General features: G+C 48.0%; 1 protein-coding gene across 4 annotated transcripts in view; it reads left to right on the forward strand.

Moving 5' to 3' along the window:
* The first annotated feature begins 932 nt into the window (after positions 1 to 932).
* kdm4c (lysine (K)-specific demethylase 4C) overlaps positions 933 to 21,426 on the forward strand; it is a 29,033-nt gene continuing 8,539 nt past the window's right edge. For 3 of the 4 annotated variants that reach the window (XM_084465907.1, XM_084465910.1, XM_084465909.1), the window contains exons 1-17: positions 933 to 1,009; positions 2,288 to 2,451; positions 5,652 to 5,827; positions 6,306 to 6,420; positions 7,623 to 7,816; positions 9,157 to 9,206; positions 9,924 to 10,027; positions 10,302 to 10,439; positions 10,706 to 10,899; positions 11,381 to 11,646; positions 11,889 to 13,855; positions 14,122 to 14,233; positions 16,316 to 16,497; positions 16,865 to 17,129; positions 19,620 to 19,696; positions 20,034 to 20,089; positions 20,222 to 20,330. In XM_084465907.1, coding sequence (XP_084322033.1) covers positions 2,308 to 2,451; positions 5,652 to 5,827; positions 6,306 to 6,420; positions 7,623 to 7,816; positions 9,157 to 9,206; positions 9,924 to 10,027; positions 10,302 to 10,439; positions 10,706 to 10,899; positions 11,381 to 11,646; positions 11,889 to 13,855; positions 14,122 to 14,233; positions 16,316 to 16,497; positions 16,865 to 17,129; positions 19,620 to 19,696; positions 20,034 to 20,089; positions 20,222 to 20,330 — 4,149 coding nt within the window. In that variant the 5' untranslated portion in view covers positions 933 to 1,009; positions 2,288 to 2,307. Of the gene's footprint in view, positions 1,010 to 2,271; positions 2,452 to 5,651; positions 5,828 to 6,305; positions 6,421 to 7,622; positions 7,817 to 9,156; positions 9,207 to 9,923; positions 10,028 to 10,301; positions 10,440 to 10,705; positions 10,900 to 11,380; positions 11,647 to 11,888; positions 13,856 to 14,121; positions 14,234 to 16,315; positions 16,498 to 16,864; positions 17,130 to 19,619; positions 19,697 to 20,033; positions 20,090 to 20,221; positions 20,331 to 21,426 lie in introns of all 4 variants that reach the window. The other variant, XM_084465908.1, reaches the window with a different exon arrangement.

Raw genomic sequence — 21,426 nt, forward strand, 5'->3', positions numbered from 1 at the left:
AGATAAACAATTTATAATTGGACATTAGAAAATCAATTTCATATGGAGTACTACTGCTTTGTTCAACAATGCGTGATAAAGTATGTTTCATTAATTTCAAAACATTGTTATTATTAGTCGAATTATTATAAATAAATAAAAAAGAACATACATATTTTACATGCACACAATTGTTTTGAGTTACAGGTGGGGACTATTTTCCTACAAGCTTATTATTATTATTATTATTATTATTATTATTATTATTATTATTATTATATAATATAGAATTCGTTGTCTGTAAACCGAGCAGCAGATCTGAACACGCAGTGATGGGAGTTTCCATGGACATCACACCAATCCCACGCACACAACTCCGGTTTTCGTGACGCAACGCAGCCCTTCGGCGTCTGCCTGCGGTACCGTCATCTCTGGAACTCTCCCAGCTCAAACCAGATGTATACACATAGACGCTGGATCGTACGTCAAGTCGCCGCCATATTGGGGAGGCAAACACTGGCTTGTAAAATAATACAAGAAAATGGGGGAGGTGCGTTTTGTTTGAATAAAGAGCACTACCATAACCATAACTTTTCTATTTATATTTGAGTGTTTGGGATCTACGTGGAGTAACACACACACACACACACACACACACACACACACACACACACACACACACATTTATTTATCTATAAGAGGATTTCAAATGAATATTAAAAAAATACTTGTTGAAATTGGTTGATCAAATTAAACGTTAATTTTTTTTTTAATCCCGAAAAAAAACAGCTCCCCCTTTTAATTGTATTTGTTTACAAGCCGGTCACGGCCTCTCCAATATGGCGTCGACATTGACGTATCGCATTAATGGGTCAAAGTCGTGAATTCGGCGTCTATGTCTATATGTCTATGGTTCAAACCGAAAGCCACCATCACCACCATCACCACCAGCAGCAGCTGCTGTCATGTGAAACAGCTGGACGGAAGGCAGTGGATAAAGAAAATTAAGAAACAGTGTCTGCACACGAAGGTAAAATAAAACATAAGGACACAGACCGGACGTTTCCGCCCGTTATCTTCCTAACTAGGCGCTGTTTGAGTCCACTGCAGGTGAAGCTATTCGTGACTCCATTGCATTTAATGTGCTGTATTCACCCAGCTACGAGACGCTGAGCTAGCCTCACCAGCTAGGGGAAGACAAAGTTGGTACTCTGGTTCTTATTGTTCATCTGTCTTTTCCCAAACGCGAGCATTTGCATTATTCTTTGCATTTTAATGCGAAGAATGGGAATGATTTATCCACCACTCCACATGGAGCCACAGAGATAAGCACCCGGCCTAGCCTCTGCAGCCACCTTGCAAGGGGCATTTAAATCCCAACTCACTGCATTGACAAGTTAGCTGGTAGCTAACCTAGCACGCCTTTAAACTGTCCTCCCGCGACCTCACAACAATGGACCCTGCTCTGGTCCGGTGTGTGCGGACCACCGGGCCCGGGGTCGGCGTGAGGAGCGCCCCTTGAAGCCCAATCTAGCATTTTCTGTTCGTTATCTCCCCAGCCGAGCGACGGGGTCTCAGCCATTGCTGTGCATCATAACAAAACGTAGGCTAGCTGGCTAGCATTCTGCTACGCTCACATACACAGGCATGTATAATCAAGATGTGAAATAGTGGTTTGTTTCAGATTTCGATATGGGCTTTTAATTTGGTTTTAAGAACAATGCTTTTTGTTATTTTTTTTATCCGAGCTTTCCAATGAATAAATAACAAGTGTATAAAGTGTGCTGGTTGGCCTAGCTCTGTTCCCCACATGAGTGTGTTATTGTTTTGGTGAGCTGGTTGGCCTACAGATGGATAATATAAAAAGGCGTTGCTTTGTTTTTATTTGTTTACGCGTATACTCTGTAACGCCATTGGGTCTTATCGCAGTTTGAACGCGTTGTGTCGTAAAGTGAAAGCAATAATAAATGCAACGCAACAATCGTCTTGCTATTTGTATGGAAGCCATGAGCTCCTTTGTCCCAAAACAAGTTGGGAGTGGGACGGGGGGGACCCAAAACCTGATGGAGGTTGTGTCAAAGGGCCAGTTCATTTGAGGATTTTGACTTCCACCTAGTGGGGTACATTTGTATAGCAACCCAGTAAACCTCACTTGTATGTTTCCACCGTGGTCGAGATAGTTGTGAATATGCTCAATGCCGTACAATGACCAATTAACATAATACTAGATTATATATTTTGAATACATATCTAAAATTAAGCTTTATAATGGCCAATTAATGTCTTAATTAGGTATTCCATCTTTCAGCTATCTGGTGAGGTGACAGGATGGCGGGTGCAGAGGTGTACACCCCTGCAAACCCCACCTGCAAGATAATGACATTCAGGCCCACCATGGAGGAGTTCAAGGACTTCAACCAGTACTTGGTCTACATGGAGTCTCAAGGGGCACACAGGGCAGGCCTGGCTAAGGTAAGAGCTTCATTATCATTTTACTTTTTTGAGTGTTCTTTTATTGCAGTGTAAAGCAAGGAAATTGGGATACAACTCTATTAATGTATTCCGAGTTATTTTTTGGGGATATGGGGTGCAAAATATGTGGGTGTTTATTTTGAGTTGTTTCTTTTAGATAGCATGTATTAAAGGGCGGGTCAAAGGGATTAATGCAGACATCAATTGCTGCATCCGGAATTTGCAGAATGAGCTGCAATGTAATCCTTTTGGTCAATAACTCCCCATCAATGTACATCCTATAAAAGTGCTTGTTATGCCACCGACAGGCTCAAACATTAAGGGATGGATCCCTACAGAGAAATACAACTTCTGTATTTACTTTTCGCTTAATCCAGTCGGTTTGTGTCAAGTCTCACTCAATGAGAGTTGAGATGTTGCGAGAAGAGACCGGTGGAAACTTGAGCTGGAGGAAGGTGTTTTTGTTGTGTTGGATTACAGAAAAACTAGTTTAGTGTTATCTAGAATATTTGAGAGTTGAGATTGTAATGTCAATAGGGAACAAGTGACGAGTGAGCGAGACTTCTCCTTGAGCAAGACTTTGTGAAAGCCTGATATAAACCGTTTATTTGTCTGCAGGGATCCTATCAATAATGTTAGAATATAATCTGAGCCTCTCAGTGGCAAAGCAACCACTTTTAGAGGATGAAAAGAGGTTGATAGGGCACTAATGCCCCAAAGGTTTGCAATTCAGGGCTGTCAAGTTATGGTCGGCTGGTCGGTTGATATGCACGGGAGGAGCGAGAGGAACATATGCAGACCAAGTATTTTATTTTGGAGTGATAGGCTGTATTGTGTTAGAAAAATATCATTAAATATGAATACAATTAATATTCAAGGTTCTGTAGTTCAGGCTCTTGTAGAAGTCAAAACCTTAATGGATACTGCTAATTGTAACTTACTGGACATTTAATCGGCTCCCAACTAATAAACACTGTCTGGCAGTCTGTGTGGCAGCATTTTGTTAAAATGGACTATAAAAAAATCTATGTAGGCATATCATCTAAAGGCATAATTATTATCATACAAATATTTATTTGCATAGTTCCGTCAACATTTGTGTTTAATGCCCAATAGGCTTTGGGAATGTTCATATCAGAATGGGCACGTTGGCAGGCATCGCAGGGCCATCCATGGGGACCCATTATAGGAATGCTATAGCGTTGGGTGGTCTTTCTACTACGCAGCGCTGCCCGAAGTGGCGCTCTGTGGCTGGTGAGCAACCTGCTTAAACCCGCTGCTCGGCCCAAAAGTGCATTTGAAACCCACTGACCTCCCAACAGCACTTGCGTGATATTTAGGCAGGTAAAGTAGAGCGCATGGTGGCCGATAATGTCAAAATAACGTGCAGATTATAATGTTTGTTTTCGGATCGTAGAGTTGGTAAACTTTCAGACTACCAAGATCTTCTTTGGTTGACTACAGCCCTGACATCATTGCAGCTTGTTATCGTGGATTACGGTTGCAGGGTTCTCGCTCAATACTGGACCAGTTTGAAGAATTGTTGCCGCATTAGTCCCTTAGACCTGAAATGATCTGAAGGGTCTACCTTTAAGGTGAATAACTCTATTTGGATTGGCTGTGATTGTGAAGATATAGGCTAAACTTAAACAATAAGGCAGAATTCCACAGGATTAAAGACCACACCCGTATGAAGGAAATTACTTCTCTCAATCTTTCCCTCATTGCATATGACTGAATATATTAGAAACTACAAATATGTAAAAAGAAAAAGAAAAAAAAAAAATATATATATATATATATCCCTGTTAAATGAAAAATTCTTGTGTGGAGCAATAAGCATTTGAATAGCTCATCCTCTTACTGAGAATACTAAAAAGGCGCTTCTGAAAAAGTATAATATTGATTGCTTCAGAGTTTTTAAATCAAACCTGTTTAGTAGACAGGCAACTGTAGGAATATTTTTTTGGAAATTGTCTTCTGAAACCCACGTCTTGCAATCACAAATGAGTTTATCTTCGGTAAAATATTTTCATCACGAGTCGGGAAACAATGCCACCTCTCACACTCTTAGGTTTCCAGCCCAGACCCTGGGCAAGCTCTGCCTCACAAGTTTGGCTAAAGCATTGTCGAGTCTCTGGCTCCAAGATTATGTGCTTCCAAACTCAAGAGTGGAGCTAACGATGGGAATTTTACATTCCATTGAATCTTGCTTTATGGACTGATGCTTATCCAGTCTTGGTGGTTTTGCTAAATTTCCCAAATACACACCTTCTTGTTGCTCTGTAATAGCCTTTTATTTGTGCCTGTGTTTTACTGAGATGCAGTTAAACGGTATGCAGTAAAGCAATAACATGCCCAATCAGAAACATATCTAGGCAGAGGCTTCAGGCGAGGCTACAGTGCATCACACACAGCCACCAGATGATGCGTGCCTAACGAGGCACCCACCTTTTTTAAATGTAACAACCCACACAGGCGACACCGGTAGTGACCAGCAGCCATGCCAGGAGACACCCCTGTTCTAGTCCCAAGCATCGCCACACACACCATCTTGCATTTTCTTTGCAGTTATTGAATCTATGGATATGTATAGATACAGATATGTATAGATATAGATATATTAGTAAAGGACTTGATTCACACTACAGACCCCTGAAAGCCTCAACAGCAACATTTGGGGGAAAGGTCTCTGGAAAGATCATTGAAGAATTATTAGTGACTAGAAATTTTGTCCAGTATTCAATATTCATATTGAAAAACTGTTTTTCAGAAATATGAATAGGCTACAGAAGAATAATGTTGTGGTGTTTGCTCTTGTATTGCCACTGAATACCCGGTTGTTTCTGGTACGGCCTTCTTCCATGAGTTGCAAACGTTTCAAATGGGCAGCGATCCAAATGTTGTGTAGTATATAAAACCTAACGTGTCTGAGAAGCTTAACAGTGATAATAATTTTTCACGCTCGCACCCTGCGGATGCTTGCATTAATCCGCTCTACCACGGCTGTGCTTTGCTCCTAATCCCGGGCAGACGTGCCTGTTTCTTGATGCAAGTTAATGAGGACATCAGCTCAAGTGTGTGTGTGTGTGTGTGTGTGTGTGTGTGTGTGTGTGTGTGTGTGTGTGTGTGTGTGTGTGTGTGTGTGTGTGTGTGTGTGTGTGTGTGTGTGTGTGTGTGTGTGTGTGTGTGTGTGTCAGGTGATTCCTCCTAAGGGCTGGAAGCCGCGGCGTACGTACGATGACATCGATGATGTGATGATCAACGCTCCCATCCAGCAGATGGTGGCCGGCCAGTCGGGCCTCTTCACCCAGTACAACATCCAGAAGAAGCCCCTCAGTGTCCAGGAGTTCAGGAGGCTCGCCAATAGCGACCAGTCAGTATTATTATTATTATGGGATGCTTGAGACCATTCGTTGATTTGTGAAAAGGAGAAATGCAAATGATCTTAAGCATTCTTGAACACAATCACAAGGAACATTTTAGACTTGACTTAATGTCAATATCATGCAGCAACACAGCCACAGCTGAGCAGACAGCAGTGGATTTAGTGGTTATGCATGTTGTTTAAGCCATTTTCACAAATGTGTTATCTATAGTCACAAATATCAGCTGGAACCATAATCTCCATAATCAGAATAAAGACATAATCATAAACTAAGTTTCATAGATCTGTTTTTTAAGATGAAAAAAACCCTATGAATTGAAGAGAGGTTCAAATTATTCTTAATGATATTCTTGAAGCTCCCAAAAAATTTAAAATAATGTTAAAATACCTACACTGGGCTTGAAGATCAAAAATAACATTCACACATAAAAAAAGAGAAAGAAAACCCTGTTGAATCTGTATCCAGGTACTGTACACCTCGGTACCTGAACTATGAAGACCTGGAGAGGAAGTACTGGAAGAACCTTACTTTTGTCTCGCCCATATATGGAGCTGATGTCAGTGGAAGTCTCTATGATGAGGTAAGCGTTACTTCAGTGTTTTTCATTGTCACCTTCATTTATACACCCTTTTTATCACTGTTAAATCCTCTCTCTCTACACAGGATACAATTTATTTTTAACGGTATCACGATTATTGCAGCTTGAATATCAATATGTTATGTGGCGGCTAATTAGGCAACAAGCCACGAGAGTGCACAGTAATTTAGAAGTGCTAGGGGGCACTGTTAGTCCGGATGTGAAGCAATACTTTATTAAAATGGCTACTTAATGGTTACTACCTAGTAAGACATATAAGACATAAGACATATACACCATAAAAATGTGATCAGTAATTTAAAACGAATAATCGTTCTTACCCTTATCAATACAGTTTCTCAAGACAGAAAAATGGTGCCATATCTGCAGGATAGCATACTTTTATATTTATAGATAGGTAGATAGATAGACCATTTATTTTTTGTATAGTATATTACAATGGCTTCGGGACAATCAAGAGCGGAACAATACGTTTTGTAATTTAAGTTTCCCAATTTCAAACATCCACTGCCATTTGGTTGGGTTTTGGTCACTTAAATATGGAACAGTTGGTAGCTGTTTGCTGTAAGGTTTACAATGTGACGGTGTCTTCCAATGTCTTCAAGATGTACCAACAAGCTAGCTGAAGACTAATTTCTATGGCTAATTTCTAATTTCTTTTTCCATAGCCATTCCAATTCTCTCAGTCTGGGAATCAAGACTTTCACTTACGATATTGATCTTAATGCATCGATATTGATACAAACTAATATGAACGTTGCCTTTATTTTGGCAGCATACATAATGTGTTATAACACACAAAATACAATTCCCTGCTTATTTTCTTGGACTGGAGTAGCTGAAAACTCTTCTGTTATGTCAGGATATTTCTCTCCGTTGGCATTGAAAATAATTCAACCTCTTATTATTATTATTACAAAACCTAGCATTGATAACAAGTTTTATAAGTCCTCCTTGCTTGCGTGATTTCCGTTTGTCTCAAGGTTTTTGCAAAGAAGAATGGAAAAATAAGTTGTGGGGAAACCTTTATCCAGCAGTGCAAAACCTTGTATTACATTCACATCATTAAATTCCCATCACAAAATTGATAATTCAGCCATGTGTGTGGATAATATATCCAATGTTGAATGAATAATTTCCCTCATCAACGTGACGGCTGTGTTTTTCTCTGTCCTTAAAAACAGGATGTGGAGGAGTGGAACATTGGCCATCTGAACTCCATCCTGGACGTGATCGAGGAGGACTGTGGGGTGTCCATCCAAGGCGTCAACACGCCCTATCTTTACTTTGGCATGTGGAAGACCTCCTTCTCCTGGCATACAGAGGACATGGATCTCTACAGCATCAACTATCTGCACTTTGGAGAGCCCAAATCCTGGTAAGTGGGGCCAGACACACACACACACAGTGTTTATGTTGTCTCCCTGTCTCGCCAGGTTGATTTCAGATGTGCCAAATGAAGTGGCAGGATTCGTTAAAATGTGCTTAAATTTGCCAAGATTGTTATGAATTTGAATGGATTTGGCTAAGAATCGTTGGATTTGAATCAGTGTCAAAACAATTTGTATGAATTAGTCGTTTTTTGGTGAACAGCTGAGCTCTGCCTTGATATGGCCATTTTGATTGCAGAAGTTAGTAAGTTAATATATAAGTCAATATTTTGCTTATGGGTTGTTGAAGAATCTTCTTTCTTTAAGAAAATCTTGTGTTGCTTTTGACGAGGGGAGTACACACAGTTTAAATATAAACCAAGTCCCAAAATGTTGGATTTTCAAGAAAACCCATTGAGAGTGAAGGCAAATTATGATGATGGGACAAAAATGAAGTTTGAGCATTTTATCATTTTTATTACCAGGTTTCCTCGCTCAATCTTTCTCACTCTCACTCTCTCTCTCTCTCTTCCTCGCTCTTCTCCCCCCCCTCTCTCTCACCCTGGAGGAAGTTCCGCTCATTAGAGCTGTAAGCCCTGCAACCTCACAGGGATCAGTGTCTCTAACACACACACACACACACACACACACACACACACACACACACACTATTTTTACATTTCATCATGCCCAAGCCAGTGCCTCCCTTTTTCTACCTGAGCCCCCATCCCCCGTTGCCTACGTCTCAGCCCCCTCGCTCTCACTGCACTGTAAGGCTGACAGGTGCAGCGATGACAGAAGTGGCACAGACCTGCAGGGGGAAGCATGTGAACCAAATTGCATTGGAAGCATGGAGAGAATCCTGTCCAGAGTGGGGATGTTGAGTAGTGCAAGGCCAAATAAATAGCATCGTTCACCTTCTTCCCTTGAGGGGCTAGCCTATAATAGGGGTATTCACTAGTCCCCTATATTATTGGTTTTTACATGGTGCAGCTTAGTTTAGTTTAAAAAACAGGCGTAAATCACAGAAAAATATAATAAAACAAACAAGTGGTTACCATTGTCAACAGCAGATCACAACAATTTCTTGAATATGAAAACGAACGTGAACACCACAAATTTTGTGGTGTTGTTTACCTTCTGAAATAGGGCCACATTTTTATTTGTTGCATCTTTATACAACAAAGGACTTTAGTGACCACTTGATGGCAGCATTGGACCTGAATATATTGGCTAGGAAAACAATTACAAATCCCCCCCTGTCGCTCACTAGGGGTCCGTCTCATTGTATAAACATTAGAAAAATATATTTGCCTGGTCCTTATGTGTCCTTCTCTGTCCCTCAAAGGTACGCCATCCCCCCCGAGCATGGAAAGAGACTGGAGCGTCTGGCCACAGGTACGGCAACATCTCCCTCTTATTCACACAGTGGACATCTGGAATGAGGAACCCAAGAACGCTGTGACCAAAACGCAATACAAACTTTTAAGCAGGCCTGAGAGCCTGCATGCTTCCAATGGCTTAAAGATGAATACCAGCCTAATGAATGAATATCGTACGTGGATATCCCCCACTTTCCAATTAGGGATTTAAACTTCGGATGTTTGCCTATTTCAAGGGTTTTGACCACAAGAAAAGCGAGGCAGTATTAGAAAGAGTGAGCGACAAAGCTTAATATATGCTGTACTCTTCTTATTTAAGGGCCTTTTGGGGCATTCAGTAATGAGATCTTGCAGTGAGATCCGTTGCTCGACTGGCCAAGTGTTGACTTATGTGAGCACAGTCCCTGTAAACCAGGAGTGTTCTCTCTTTAATTGCCATGGATGGCAGTCTGGCTCAATTAAAAGGCGAATAAGGGATGTCTGCAGTTTTTCCAACAGACCTTAAAGTTCTCCGAATGACTAAGTGCATCCAGTCTGCGATCGTGCCGTTTTTGATATCCACTTTCCAAGCAGTGCTGTAATTTGTCAAATAAAATGTTAGAAAAATATTGCTGCCATTCGGCGTTCTCTTGCTTTTAGGGAAATAAAGGCTTTGTTGCTGAAATGAAAAAGCGTAACACATCAAAATACCCAGCCTTATTATTAAGCTGGTTTTTCTGTGTGTGGTTGTCAGGTTTCTTTCCCAATAGCTTTAAGGGCTGTGAAGCATTTCTTCGCCATAAGATGACTCTAATCTCGCCTTCCGTACTGAAGAAATACGGGATCCCCTTTGATAAGGTAAGCAGTCCATTGGAACAAAAACCATCACCGCTCGCCTGACTTTTTTTCTTTTCCCAGAATGTGCTGTGCCCATGGGTTTTAACGATGGAGATGTCAGGAGGGTCTAGCAATTAAGGAGGCCATTTTGCCTCATTTTTCGTGCCTTATCCTGCTTATCTGCGTTTTTACTGGGCCAATTAATATGTGTGTGCTGTTCTCAAACTGTGGCTAGGGCCATTGGTTAACTGGTCTCTCATGCTTTTGTCACCACCATCATCGTGGTGATCATCAGACCACTCAGGAGGCGGGGGAGTTCATGGTCACCTTCCCCTACGGCTATCACGCTGGCTTCAACCACGGCTTCAACTGTGCAGAGTCCACCAACTTCGCCAGTCTCCGCTGGATAGACTACGGCAAGGTGGCCACACAGGTAACACTCTTCCTCTTCCTCTTCCTCCTCCTCCTCCTTCTCCTTCCACATCAAAAAAGGTTTTGATGTGGGAGTCCACATCAAAACCTTTTGAAACAATGCAACTAAAAACAGATTCAAACATCACGATTGCTCTCGTATAGTCATTGTACTCCCGTTAACATGACCTTTCACCTCAGCGTCATTCCCAGGAGGGAGCAGAGCTCTGAACCAGTGCTCCAATAGCCTGACCCTGTGCGCTCCACTGTGTCTTCCATCCCCCGTAGTGCACATGCAGCAAGGACATGGTGAAGATCTCCATGGAGCCCTTCGTGAAGCGCTTCCAGCCCGACCGCTACCCCGCCTGGATGCTGGGGAAGGACCCCACGCAGCTCGACCACACCGCCGCCACCCCCCGGACCACGCCCGAGCTGCAGACCTGGCTGCAGCGGCGTCAGAAGAGCAAGCCTTCCAATAAGAGGTAGGCGTGGAGGGCGGGCCGTGCATCTGACGGCGGAGGCCGGGACCCCCAGGGTTTGCGGCCTCTACTCCATTTGCTGCCCCTGGTCGATGCTTTTGAGCAAGACACCTTAACCCCTTCACCCATAATCCCAATGAACTGGCGACGGCCGGCCCGGATTCGGGAAGTATGCGAAGTATTGATTCGGCCATAACAATCATTTTTGCAGCCGCTATAAGCCCCGATGCTATTGAGGACAACGTATTCCCTGACACTTTTTATGTGCAACCTTCCGTCTCATTTATTGCAGATAAACCGGCGTCGACCTATTGGCCCATTTATCTAATGTGCCTTAAAAGTCAAGTGGGCTCATCCGTCAAATCACTCCAGTCCACACTCCTCTTAAAACCGCTTTTCTGTGTTAATCAGGCTTTGAGTTTGAATCCCCTTCAGCACTAACCCTGTCTGTCTCCCCGTCTCCCCGCTCTCTCCTGGTGCCCAGTACCACACATTCCCGTACTCGCTCGAAGCGGCTCAGGACCACGGAGGAGCCCCCGGGCCTGGAGGGAGGTGCAGCCCTGAGCGGCGGTGGCGGCTGCAGCAGCAGCAGGAGCAGGAGGAGAGGTCTAGCAGGAGGCCCACTGGGACCCAAGGTACGCCGCTCTCAGCAACACACAACCTGCACGCCAGGAGAGGAGCAGGAGGAGCAGGAGCAGGAGGAGGAGGAGGAGAAGGAGGAAGACCACCAGAACACTCTCCGCCTCCCTGGTAAGAGACTGACTGGTGTTGGCACTAGCATGTATTGTTTCAGGCCCGTGTCTGTCTGTGTGTGTCTGTCTGTCTGTGTGTACGACAAATTGTTAATGCGTCTTCCTTGCCATTGAGAGGCCATGTGTCTCAGTGTTATCCTAATTGAATATCGCAGTACGTTTGGACACGTTTGGTTTAGGATTTGATCAGGTATTTCTCACATGCTATCTCTCTTCCCCCCCCCCCCCCCCTCCTAACAGACCCCTGCAGACAGATGTGTGTGGTCAAGGTGAACCGGGTCGAGAGCGATAGACTCAACCTTTGTAAATCAGAGCCATCACAAACCTCTCTCTCCATCCCCCCTCACCCCTCCGGCCCACTGTGTGAGAAAGCCCCCTCAGTAAACGCTGTGGCTCACAGTAAACCCAAAGGACCCTCGGTCGCAGAGGTCAAACCGCTCACCGCTAAAAGAGCCAATTGCGATTCTGTGGCGGCCCTCTCAGACCCTCTTGAACCACGGGACCTGGCCAGCCCTCAGGACCACTCCAGAGGGATTACCCCACAGAGCAGGCGCCCGGCAGCCCCCTGTCCTCTGACAGTGGCTAACCCCATGGTGTGCCTGCATCCCCTGCTCTCAGACAGCCACTCGTCGGGCCCTTCACACAGCGAGGGAGCCTCGAGATCCCTAACGAGAACTGAGAGAGAGGGAGGCGGGATCGATCGCCATGGTGCCCTCAAAGCTGAGGGGCCGGCGGCCACCACCGCTCACACACACCGCAGCGCAGGGGCTCTTTATAACGGCGTGGCGGCAGAGGGCAGCAGGGATGCGTCGGCCCGGGGCCCTCGCCGCTCGCCCCGAGAGCCGTGGCTCCCCGACGCCACTGCCGGTGCGGCGACGGAGGAGAACCTTTTCCCGCCTCTCCTCACTCCCGAGCTGCCGGCCGAGGGGCCCGAGAACGGCCCCGCTCCCCCGGTGCTCACCCAGGAGATGCCGTCCCTCACGCATGCCGACGCCGGGCTGAGCGAGGTCACGGCGTCCCCGCCGCGGCCGCCCCAGCAGCGGGCGCCTTTGCTCCGGCGCCAAACGCCGGCGGACCCCCCCGCCTCCACCCGCCGCACCGTCTCCTCTGAGGCAGACGTCGCCGGGGGCAACGCGACGATGACGGAGCTCTCTCACTCGCCGTCCGAGCTCGATGTTCGGCGTGAGCGACTAACAAGTCACGGCGGGGGTCCGGGGGTCCCCACCACCGCGGCCAACGCTGCCCCTTTAAGAACTGGTGCCGCCGCTGACGCCACGGCCGACGTGGAGATGCAGACGGCGGTGCCGGCCGTCGCTGCAGAGGAGGCCCAAATGACGTTACGGCATTTCAGCCTCGGAGACGGGGCCGCCGTCGCAGGCCCCCCGTTGGACCGAGCAGAGCCAGCGGCCTCCAAGCACACCGCGCCCGGAGACCAAGCGCCCGCCCTGCTCGGCGCCGACTCGTTTTTGCCCAACGTCTCGAGCCACGACCCCAGAGTGCTCTCGGCCCCCTCGCCGCCGCCGCAAAAGCTCGGGCACCAAATGGACGACGCTCTGTTCGAGCCGGGCGTCTTCTCGACGTCCGGCTATGGCTCCCAGAGCCCCTACGAGGAGCCCAAGCCCTTCTCCAGCAGCATCTGGAAGAACCTGACCTCCCCGAGCCCGGCCGTGCTCATCCAGAGCCTGCACGCCGACTTCACCCACGAGCACCTCCCGTACACCATGTGGACGGAGCCCCAGTACAAGGAGGTCACGGACCCCGACGGGCCCCGCCCCGACGGTGACGCGGCCAACCAGGAAGAAGGGGGCGCGGCGCTCACCTGGGCCCAGCTGGAGCCCACCTCGCTGCTGTCGGTCGGCGCCGCCGACCCGCCGGGTCTGGCGGCGGAGTACGAGGCCTGCAGGGGGGACGCGGAGGCGACGGGGGCCCAGCCGCAGTGCAGGGAGCCGGGTGCGGCCGGAGCCCCGGGCGGCCTGGATCCCGGCACTCCGGGTGTAGCGGAGCAGGTCTCCTTCATGGTGGAAGAGGGGGATGGGCGGGAGGAAGAGGAGCAGAGCAGCGCCCGAGGGGACAGTAGCAGTGAGTCATCTCCATCGTCGGAAGAGGAAGAGGAGGAGGAGGAGGAGGAGGAGATGGAAGATGAGGGAGACAGCATGAGTGACTATGAGCAGTGTGATGCGGGGCTGGAACCTGGAGAGGTCTGTCCGGTACGTATTTTTAAACGGAACAGGCTTTATTTATTTATTTATTTATTTATGTATAACATTTCATTTGTTTGATTCATATACAAATATTTCAAACTGCTGCTACTTTCTGTGTCGTCCATATGACTCACAAAACGAGAGAGAGAGAACACTATTGTGTACACACACACACACACACACACACACACACACACACACACACACACACACACACACACACCTACCTCTTGATGTTGGACAACAATGTGTTGTGCTGATCTGTGTTCCAGTACCCTGCTCTGTCCGTGAAGAGGACCAGTAAGAGCTGGCGCCACCCTCTGAGGAAGCCCACGGCCAGAGCTGTGCCCACCGCTGTGAAGCAGCAGACCACCAGCGACGATGGTGGGTCTCGCACACACACACACACACACACACACACACACACACACACACACACACACACACACACACACACACACACACACACACACACACACACACACACACACACACACACACACACACACACACACTTGGTTGTGGGGCGCGTTAGAATGTGTGGTAGGGAGATGTGGGGGTAGGAGAGGCAGCTGCTTGGCTCTGTGTTGGGCGTTGTGGTATTGGTACTTGTGGCTATGTTACAATTGCATTCCAATCTGGGCTGTATGTCGTTAATTATTCAGTCGAGTTACGCTGTGATTCCGACCTTGCAGCAAACGTTTAAAACAACGTAACCATAACAGAGAGCCATTACAGAGCGAGGACACGAAGCCTCATTTGCTGATGTGTTACTGATGTTGTCTAGAAACGGTTCTGGGATCTCCTGTGCTCAACTCCCACATCCCCTCAAACCGAGGGGATCGCAGTGAGCCGGGTGGAAATCTGTGTTGGCGATAAGGTTCAGAGTGCCTGGCCCAGGGAACAGTGGATGGCGGGGGGCCAGGGTCTCTACTCCTTTTGCCCTTGGGTAAAAAAAGTATATTTTTTGTGGTTATTTTTCCTGCACTGGGAAAACATTTGCCTACTAACTGACTTCTGACTGAGTTGTGACAGGCAATTCAATTTAAAGAGATGTAGATCAGGTTGAACTTTTTTTTTTTGAAGTTTTTTACCAGATATTTTACCGAATTGAACACTGGGATTTGGCTTTGGGGTATGGGTGTTATCCATCTATCTATCCATAAATGGATAGTTGGTTTCTGTATTTCTTTCTGTAAGGGGGTGGTATTTGATTTGAGTAGAACAATATTACTGTTGGCCCTCATTTCACTGTTCCCCCTATGAGAAAACGGATCTCCTTTAAATTATTTTATTGGAAAAATGAGCAAATTCAAAGAAGCAGATTTCCACGTTCTACCGTGTGAGCTACGTCTCAAATCTGGGCTCCTGCTTTTTATCCGTGACTCGTTCCTGCATATTTTTGTAAAGAGTGATGCGTGTGTGCATTTATATTTGTTGAAAGATCACAATCACACTATAGCACATTGACCTCTGGAAATAAACTAGTCTTCCTTCTTTTCCCCCAATCTTATTTTCTCCCTAAACGATCCGCCTGACGTCAGTGCACACATAAACACGGCAGAATTAGATTTATATCTTAGTACACCGCACCATGACCTAGTGATGGATGTCACATTCCTCGTGGTTTCTGAGAAGGAACATCCAATACACATGCACTGTGTCCAAAGAGAGACTCCCGACACACACACTAACACACTCTCACACACGCGCTAATTATCCTGTTGGCTTTGGTGGGGGATAATTCAGCCATTCAGTCCTTCTTAGTTGTTTATTCCAAAGTATAACCATGGAATGACCATCTAATGCTCCGTGTCTGCACTTTTATGATATTCAACAATCAGTCATTCCGTTAACGAGGCGGGCGTCGAATCATTGAAAATATAATTGATATCACTACATTTTCACACTCATGTGAAAACCGGCCTCAGATGATGGGGAGTGGATTTGATCAAGCGTTAAACCTGCTCCCACTACAGGAGCACAGCACGGGGGGAAGCGGGCGATGCACGGCCTCTCCTTCGCTTGATATGCAGGGCACACCCTGGCCTCAGACTTACTGTTAGGGACTCAATAAACAGAAACCGTCAGACAGACAGAGGTGTCCGCCCCTCGTCAGGTGCAGATAAACCGGAGGGACCCGGGGGCCGCTCTGACGCCAGCGTTTCTCCAGCCATGGATTTCCCTTCAGGCTTCAATGTCTTATGTGTTCCCATACCATTTACTTATTCATTTCATTTCAGTCCTACGTTGTCATTGCTGGGCCGTCAGTGTGGTCTACCGGGGAACAGTGTGTTTGAGTGGTTAAGTTAACTCTCTCTCTCTCTCTCTCTCTCTCTCTCTCTCTCTCTCTCTCTCTCTCTCTCTCTCTCTCTCTCTCTCTCTCTCTCTCTCTCTCTCTCTCTCTCTCTCTCTCTCTCTCTCTCTCTCATCTTCCCCCCCGCTCCTCCCTCCGGCCTTGTTCAGAGCCCATGGACGCCAACCCGGCCGACTGTGGCGAACAGGAAATGGAAGCATGGGCTAAGCCCCTCCTCTTCCTGTGGCAGAGCAGGAAGTCGTGTTTCACGGCGGAGAAGGAGTACAACGCCAACGCCGCCACCCTGCAACCGCACTGCGCCGTGTGCACGCTCTTCATGGCTTACTACCAGGTAGAGTGGGACACACACATTCTAAATGCTTGATAATCCTTACCTGTACATATAAAGACCTCCATTTTGGGCCCTTAATGGGGCTATAGATCAGATTGGAGAGACAGCAGAGGTGCGATTTCTTAAATAAACAACTCAAAAATGTCCCCTCTTTTTTTTTTCTCCTGAAAATTAGAAATTGTGAAATATTGCGCCCATTTGGGCAAAGCTTCAAGCTTCTCAATATTTATTTGGCTTCGGTTAAAGTAGGAAATCAGTTGGGAGGACCACAGAGCAGCTGATCATTTGAAGACCGACCCATTCCCACGAGTCAACGACAACCCTGCCCTCTGAATAATGTTTTCCCCTCCGTCTCATCCGCCCGCAGGCCGAAGACAAAGCGGAGGACGCCAAGCCCTTCCCGGTGTCTGCCGTCCCCGCCGCGGCCCTGCTCCAGGGCCCCTCCTCCCCGGGCCCCCCCACCCAGCGGCCCCCGCCGTCCGGCCTGAGGAGGACCAAGCCCCTGGTCCCCGAGATCTGCTTCTCGTACCGGGAGCAGAACGGCCCGCCCACCCCCACCAACCCCCGGCTGCAGGAGGACGGCTCATCGGCGCTGCTCTCCTGCCAGAGCTGCTGTCTGCAGGTCCACGCCAGTAAGGCCCCGTGCACCGGCCCTCCAGAGGCCACCCTGGTCCCCCAGGTGTCACACTCTGCCTCTCTCTGCAGGCCGCTCTGGCCTCCAGCCCCTATGCAGCACTATCCCCCAGAAAGAGACCAAAACGCGAGGACCAATCAGCCGTAGGGGGAGGAGTTTCAGTTCACGGTTTAACACAGAGTGCCGCGGGCTGCGTTTAATTTGTAAAACAATGGCACCGCCTGATGAAAGGGTGCCAATTGACAGAGTGCTGTGGAGCAAATAACAATGTTAAAAGATGAACAGAAAATTTGCACATGAGGCTTTTTTCAGACGATTGATGGCTGCCCAGCCAAGGCCAAACTGATATTTATGGCGAAACGCAAACCTGAAATTCTTGATGGTCTCACAACGCAAATATGCACCGGCATATATCAAGTGAATGTCATTTCGGTGATATATTCATATACTTTCCCAAACTCCAGAGCAGCATTAAAGACACACAAGAGACCGCTCATCACTTACGATAAGTCAGGTTAATGCGCACATGTGCTCTCAATTGGTAAAGCAAAGCTTATTGGAAAGAATCTGTTGTGATCCGGCCGCTAAAAAGGATCCATTTAAACGGTTAAGTGTAAACCGGATCGAAAGACGCGCTCAAAGCAGTGCAGGACAACGCTCCACTGCCTCTCGCATCCTCCCAACATCTGCCCGTCGTCCCAGACAGGCCCAGGCCGGTCCGCGTGGTGAAGCGCTGAGGTCCGCTGGTCCAGCGGCGTGCCAAGTTCCAGCGGTAGTGGTACATTTTGCACCGCCGATGTAACAAGTTCAGCGGGTTTAAGCTCCAGCTCTTTTCCCCTCTGCAATTTTCCAGACCCGTTCTCTCCCCTCCCCACGTCCCTCTCATCTCCTTGCGGTCCGCAGTGTTTTATTCCCCCCGTCAGCTGAATGAGGGTGAATCCTCCGTCTTACCACGCACGCTTCCTGTCCAAGAGACACGGCCAATGCCGCAAATTGAAAAAAAAAAATAGGCCTCACATACACTCTGAAGCACAGCGAGTAAAAACAAGCCCAGGGTGCAGTACACACGCACACACTTACAAAACATTTTCTCATTTTTCACTCGGCTCTAGTCGTTTTTGTTCCTTCCTCCCCCCCCCCCCACCCCCCCCCCCCCACCCAAAACATTGGACCAATATCTTAATCTCTTGTTTTCTATCAGAGATACAGATACACGCACACACATGCAAGACATGTTTCTCTCCAGTAATTTGTTCTCACACTGTCCCAAGCCTGCAGCTTAGTGTTGACTGCTCAGTTGACTACAGTGCCTTTGTGTGTGTGTGTGTGTGTGTGTATGTGTGTGTGTGTCATCTTCTGACATTGATGAAAAAGCCACAGCTTTGGGTTTGAGACCTTAACAATAACTAGGAGCTCATATCGTATTCCTGCTGCAATGTTATTTGAACTCTTGAAAGGAAAAGAGGTTAGCTCCATTATTTTTTTTCCAGAGGTTGGCTTTGGTCAGGGGGAGTGCGGTAAAGGCATGCATAGTTTGGCTTTCTTTGATTTACTTTCATAAAAATGAAGAAAAGAGCGTGGGGATACTTTCTTCTGGGTGCGTGTCTGAAGGCCCTCGTTTGTTGGTTCTAACGAGTTGCCAAATTAGAAAGTGATCTCCTTTACTTCGCTGCGGTGCCCCTTCATCACACGCGTGTGGCGTTTCCCCCTCTAAACGCTCCCGCGCAGACAGGAAGCCGCGGGTGTTGGTTCACGCTGGCAGTGTTATTATGGGACGGACTGTCTGTCTGACGTCCTTGTCGGCTGGCTTTTTTGAAGGGCGGGCGACGTCGCTCCCTAAAGCCTATACTTCAGAAACGGGTCGCGTCTGTGGACCCTTGGGTCTAAGTAGGCAGTGCCGCACGCACATACATATACACACACACAGTCACACAGACACGGACGGACACACGCACACACACACACACACAGTATATTTCGCAAAGAAATAGAAATGCCATTTGTCGCTTGTTCAGCCATTGTGGGAATTAGCATCCATATCTCCAAACACGCAGCCCCGATAGCCCACCCACAGGGATCCTCCATCACCACATAAGTAAGGGCCTCCGGGGTCTTCTGCGTGGAGGAGAGCCACCGGCCCCGTCGCCGAGCAGCGGGAACCACAGTGGCACCGTGGAAAATGCGGTTGTGGGGAATGGCATGTGGCGTTTGCGTGTGACTGTGTTTGTACACTTTGCTCCCCTATTGAAACGGGTTTCTTCCTAATGGATCTTTAAAATCCCGACCGGCCGCGGTCGCTCGTCCCGCCGTTAAACGGTCGTGCTGACGCAACGCCCCCGCCCTCCTCGACAGACGATGTTTTGGTTTGCAAGCGCGGTTGTTTGTTTTCTCGTCTTCATTAGCTTGTGCCTTGAGCCCGCAAGCCGAATAACAGTTTGTTCTCCCACAGATGTTGTTCTCAACTTCCTCTCCCGTCGTTGTTTCTCAGGCTGCTACGGAGTCACGGCGGAGGACGTCAGGGAGGAGTGGTCATGTGACCGCTGCACGGCGGAGCGCTTCACCGCGGTACGCTCTTGTCCGACCGCGCACGCACGCACGCACACGCACACGCACACACAGCCTCACACCAGCACACAGCCTCACACCAGCACACACACCTCCTCACTCTGCGTTATCCCCCGATGACCATGCACACACAAACACACTGACACAAACACACACACAAACCTCCGCACAAGCAAGCATATGCACACACACACACAAGCACACACACCTACAGTCTAGCAAACAGAGCCATGGAATACCTTGACTAGGCTAGAGAGCAGACCGTCTGTCTTATGCCAAGTGGTGTCGGTGGTCTCCCGGCCCTGAATCCCCTCTTCTTGCACCTTGTCCTTCACAGGAGTGCTGCCTGTGTAACCTCCGGGGCGGCGCGCTCAAGAGAACCACAGATGACCGGTGAGATGCTTCAGACTCCTCCCGTCAGCAATCACCGCAAGTGGCTCTCCTCTGAGCTCCAGGTGTGTGCGTGCGTGCGTGCGTGTGTGTGTGTGTGTTTATGAATGTGTGTGTGTGTGTGTGTGTGTGCAGGTGGGCCCATGTGATGTGCGCCATAGCTCTGCCGGAGGCGAGGTTCAGCCACGAGGCCAAGAGGAGTCCCATCGACACCAGCATGATCCCTCTGCAGAGATACCGCCTGGTGAGGACGCACAAACAGACACACACACACACACACACACACACACACACACACACACACACACACACACACACACACACACACACACACACAGGAACAAACCTACACACACACACACACACACAGGAACAAACCTACACACACATAGGAACACACGCACACACACAAGCATAGGAACACACACAGACGCCAGTGGATGCAGTGCAGGAATTCCCCAGGTCCTTGAGGACTGAGTCTAATTAATGAAGTGTTAGCAGCTCTAATTAACAATGTGAGACGAACATGCCCGCAATCAAAACGAGATAATTAACCACGAGTGGGTAGGGGTGTGTGTGTGTGTGTGTGTGTGTGTGTGTGTGTGTGTGTGTGTGTGTGTGTGTGTGTGTGTGTGTGTGTGTGTGTGTGTGTGTGTGTGTGTGTGTGTGTGTGTGTGTGTGTGTGTGCGCGCGAGCGCGAGCGCATGGGGGCGTGTGTGTGTCATGCATTTGGCCATGGCTTGAATTAGTTTGTGGTTTTTAGGTGTGTGTGTGTGTGTGACGACGGAGCAGCAGAGTGGATCAGCAGACCTGACACGTTGACACTATAGTTAGCTCTGTGCTGCGGGCATCTGGAAGGCTCAGCAGAACGATGAGAGTCGATCACCCAGGCTAACACTGGCTTATGGAAAGGTTGGCCAATGTTTACGCACACGTCCCTGGTAAGCATTCACGCTACATGTTAGCGTGATGCGGACGGGGAGCCCCTCTCACGGTAGGTGTCGTTGCGTGCGGTGGCTTTGACACGTGAACAAGCAGCGTTAGAGTTAGACGCCATGGAAACAATGAGAATGTCCTGGGTGAATTGTGTGCCTGTGGGTGAGTGTGTGTGTGTGTGTGTGTGTGTCTGTGGGGGTGCGTTATGGGAACGGAACGAGGTAACCACAAAAGCAGCTCACGTTTCACTGTCAGCCGTGCGTTTCCAGAGGCTTTGAAGGCTCATATTCTCCCAAAAGTGCTGGTTTGACCAAAATCAGGGAAATTGAACAGAGTAAATCACGGGCGAAAAGGCAATATACATGATTCTTTCTGAGGGTTTGAAATTACTGCGAAAATGGCTC

Source organism: Micromesistius poutassou (assembly GCF_964030765.1).
Source record: "Micromesistius poutassou genome assembly, chromosome: 3".
Classification (NCBI taxonomy): domain Eukaryota; kingdom Metazoa; phylum Chordata; class Actinopteri; order Gadiformes; family Gadidae; genus Micromesistius; species Micromesistius poutassou.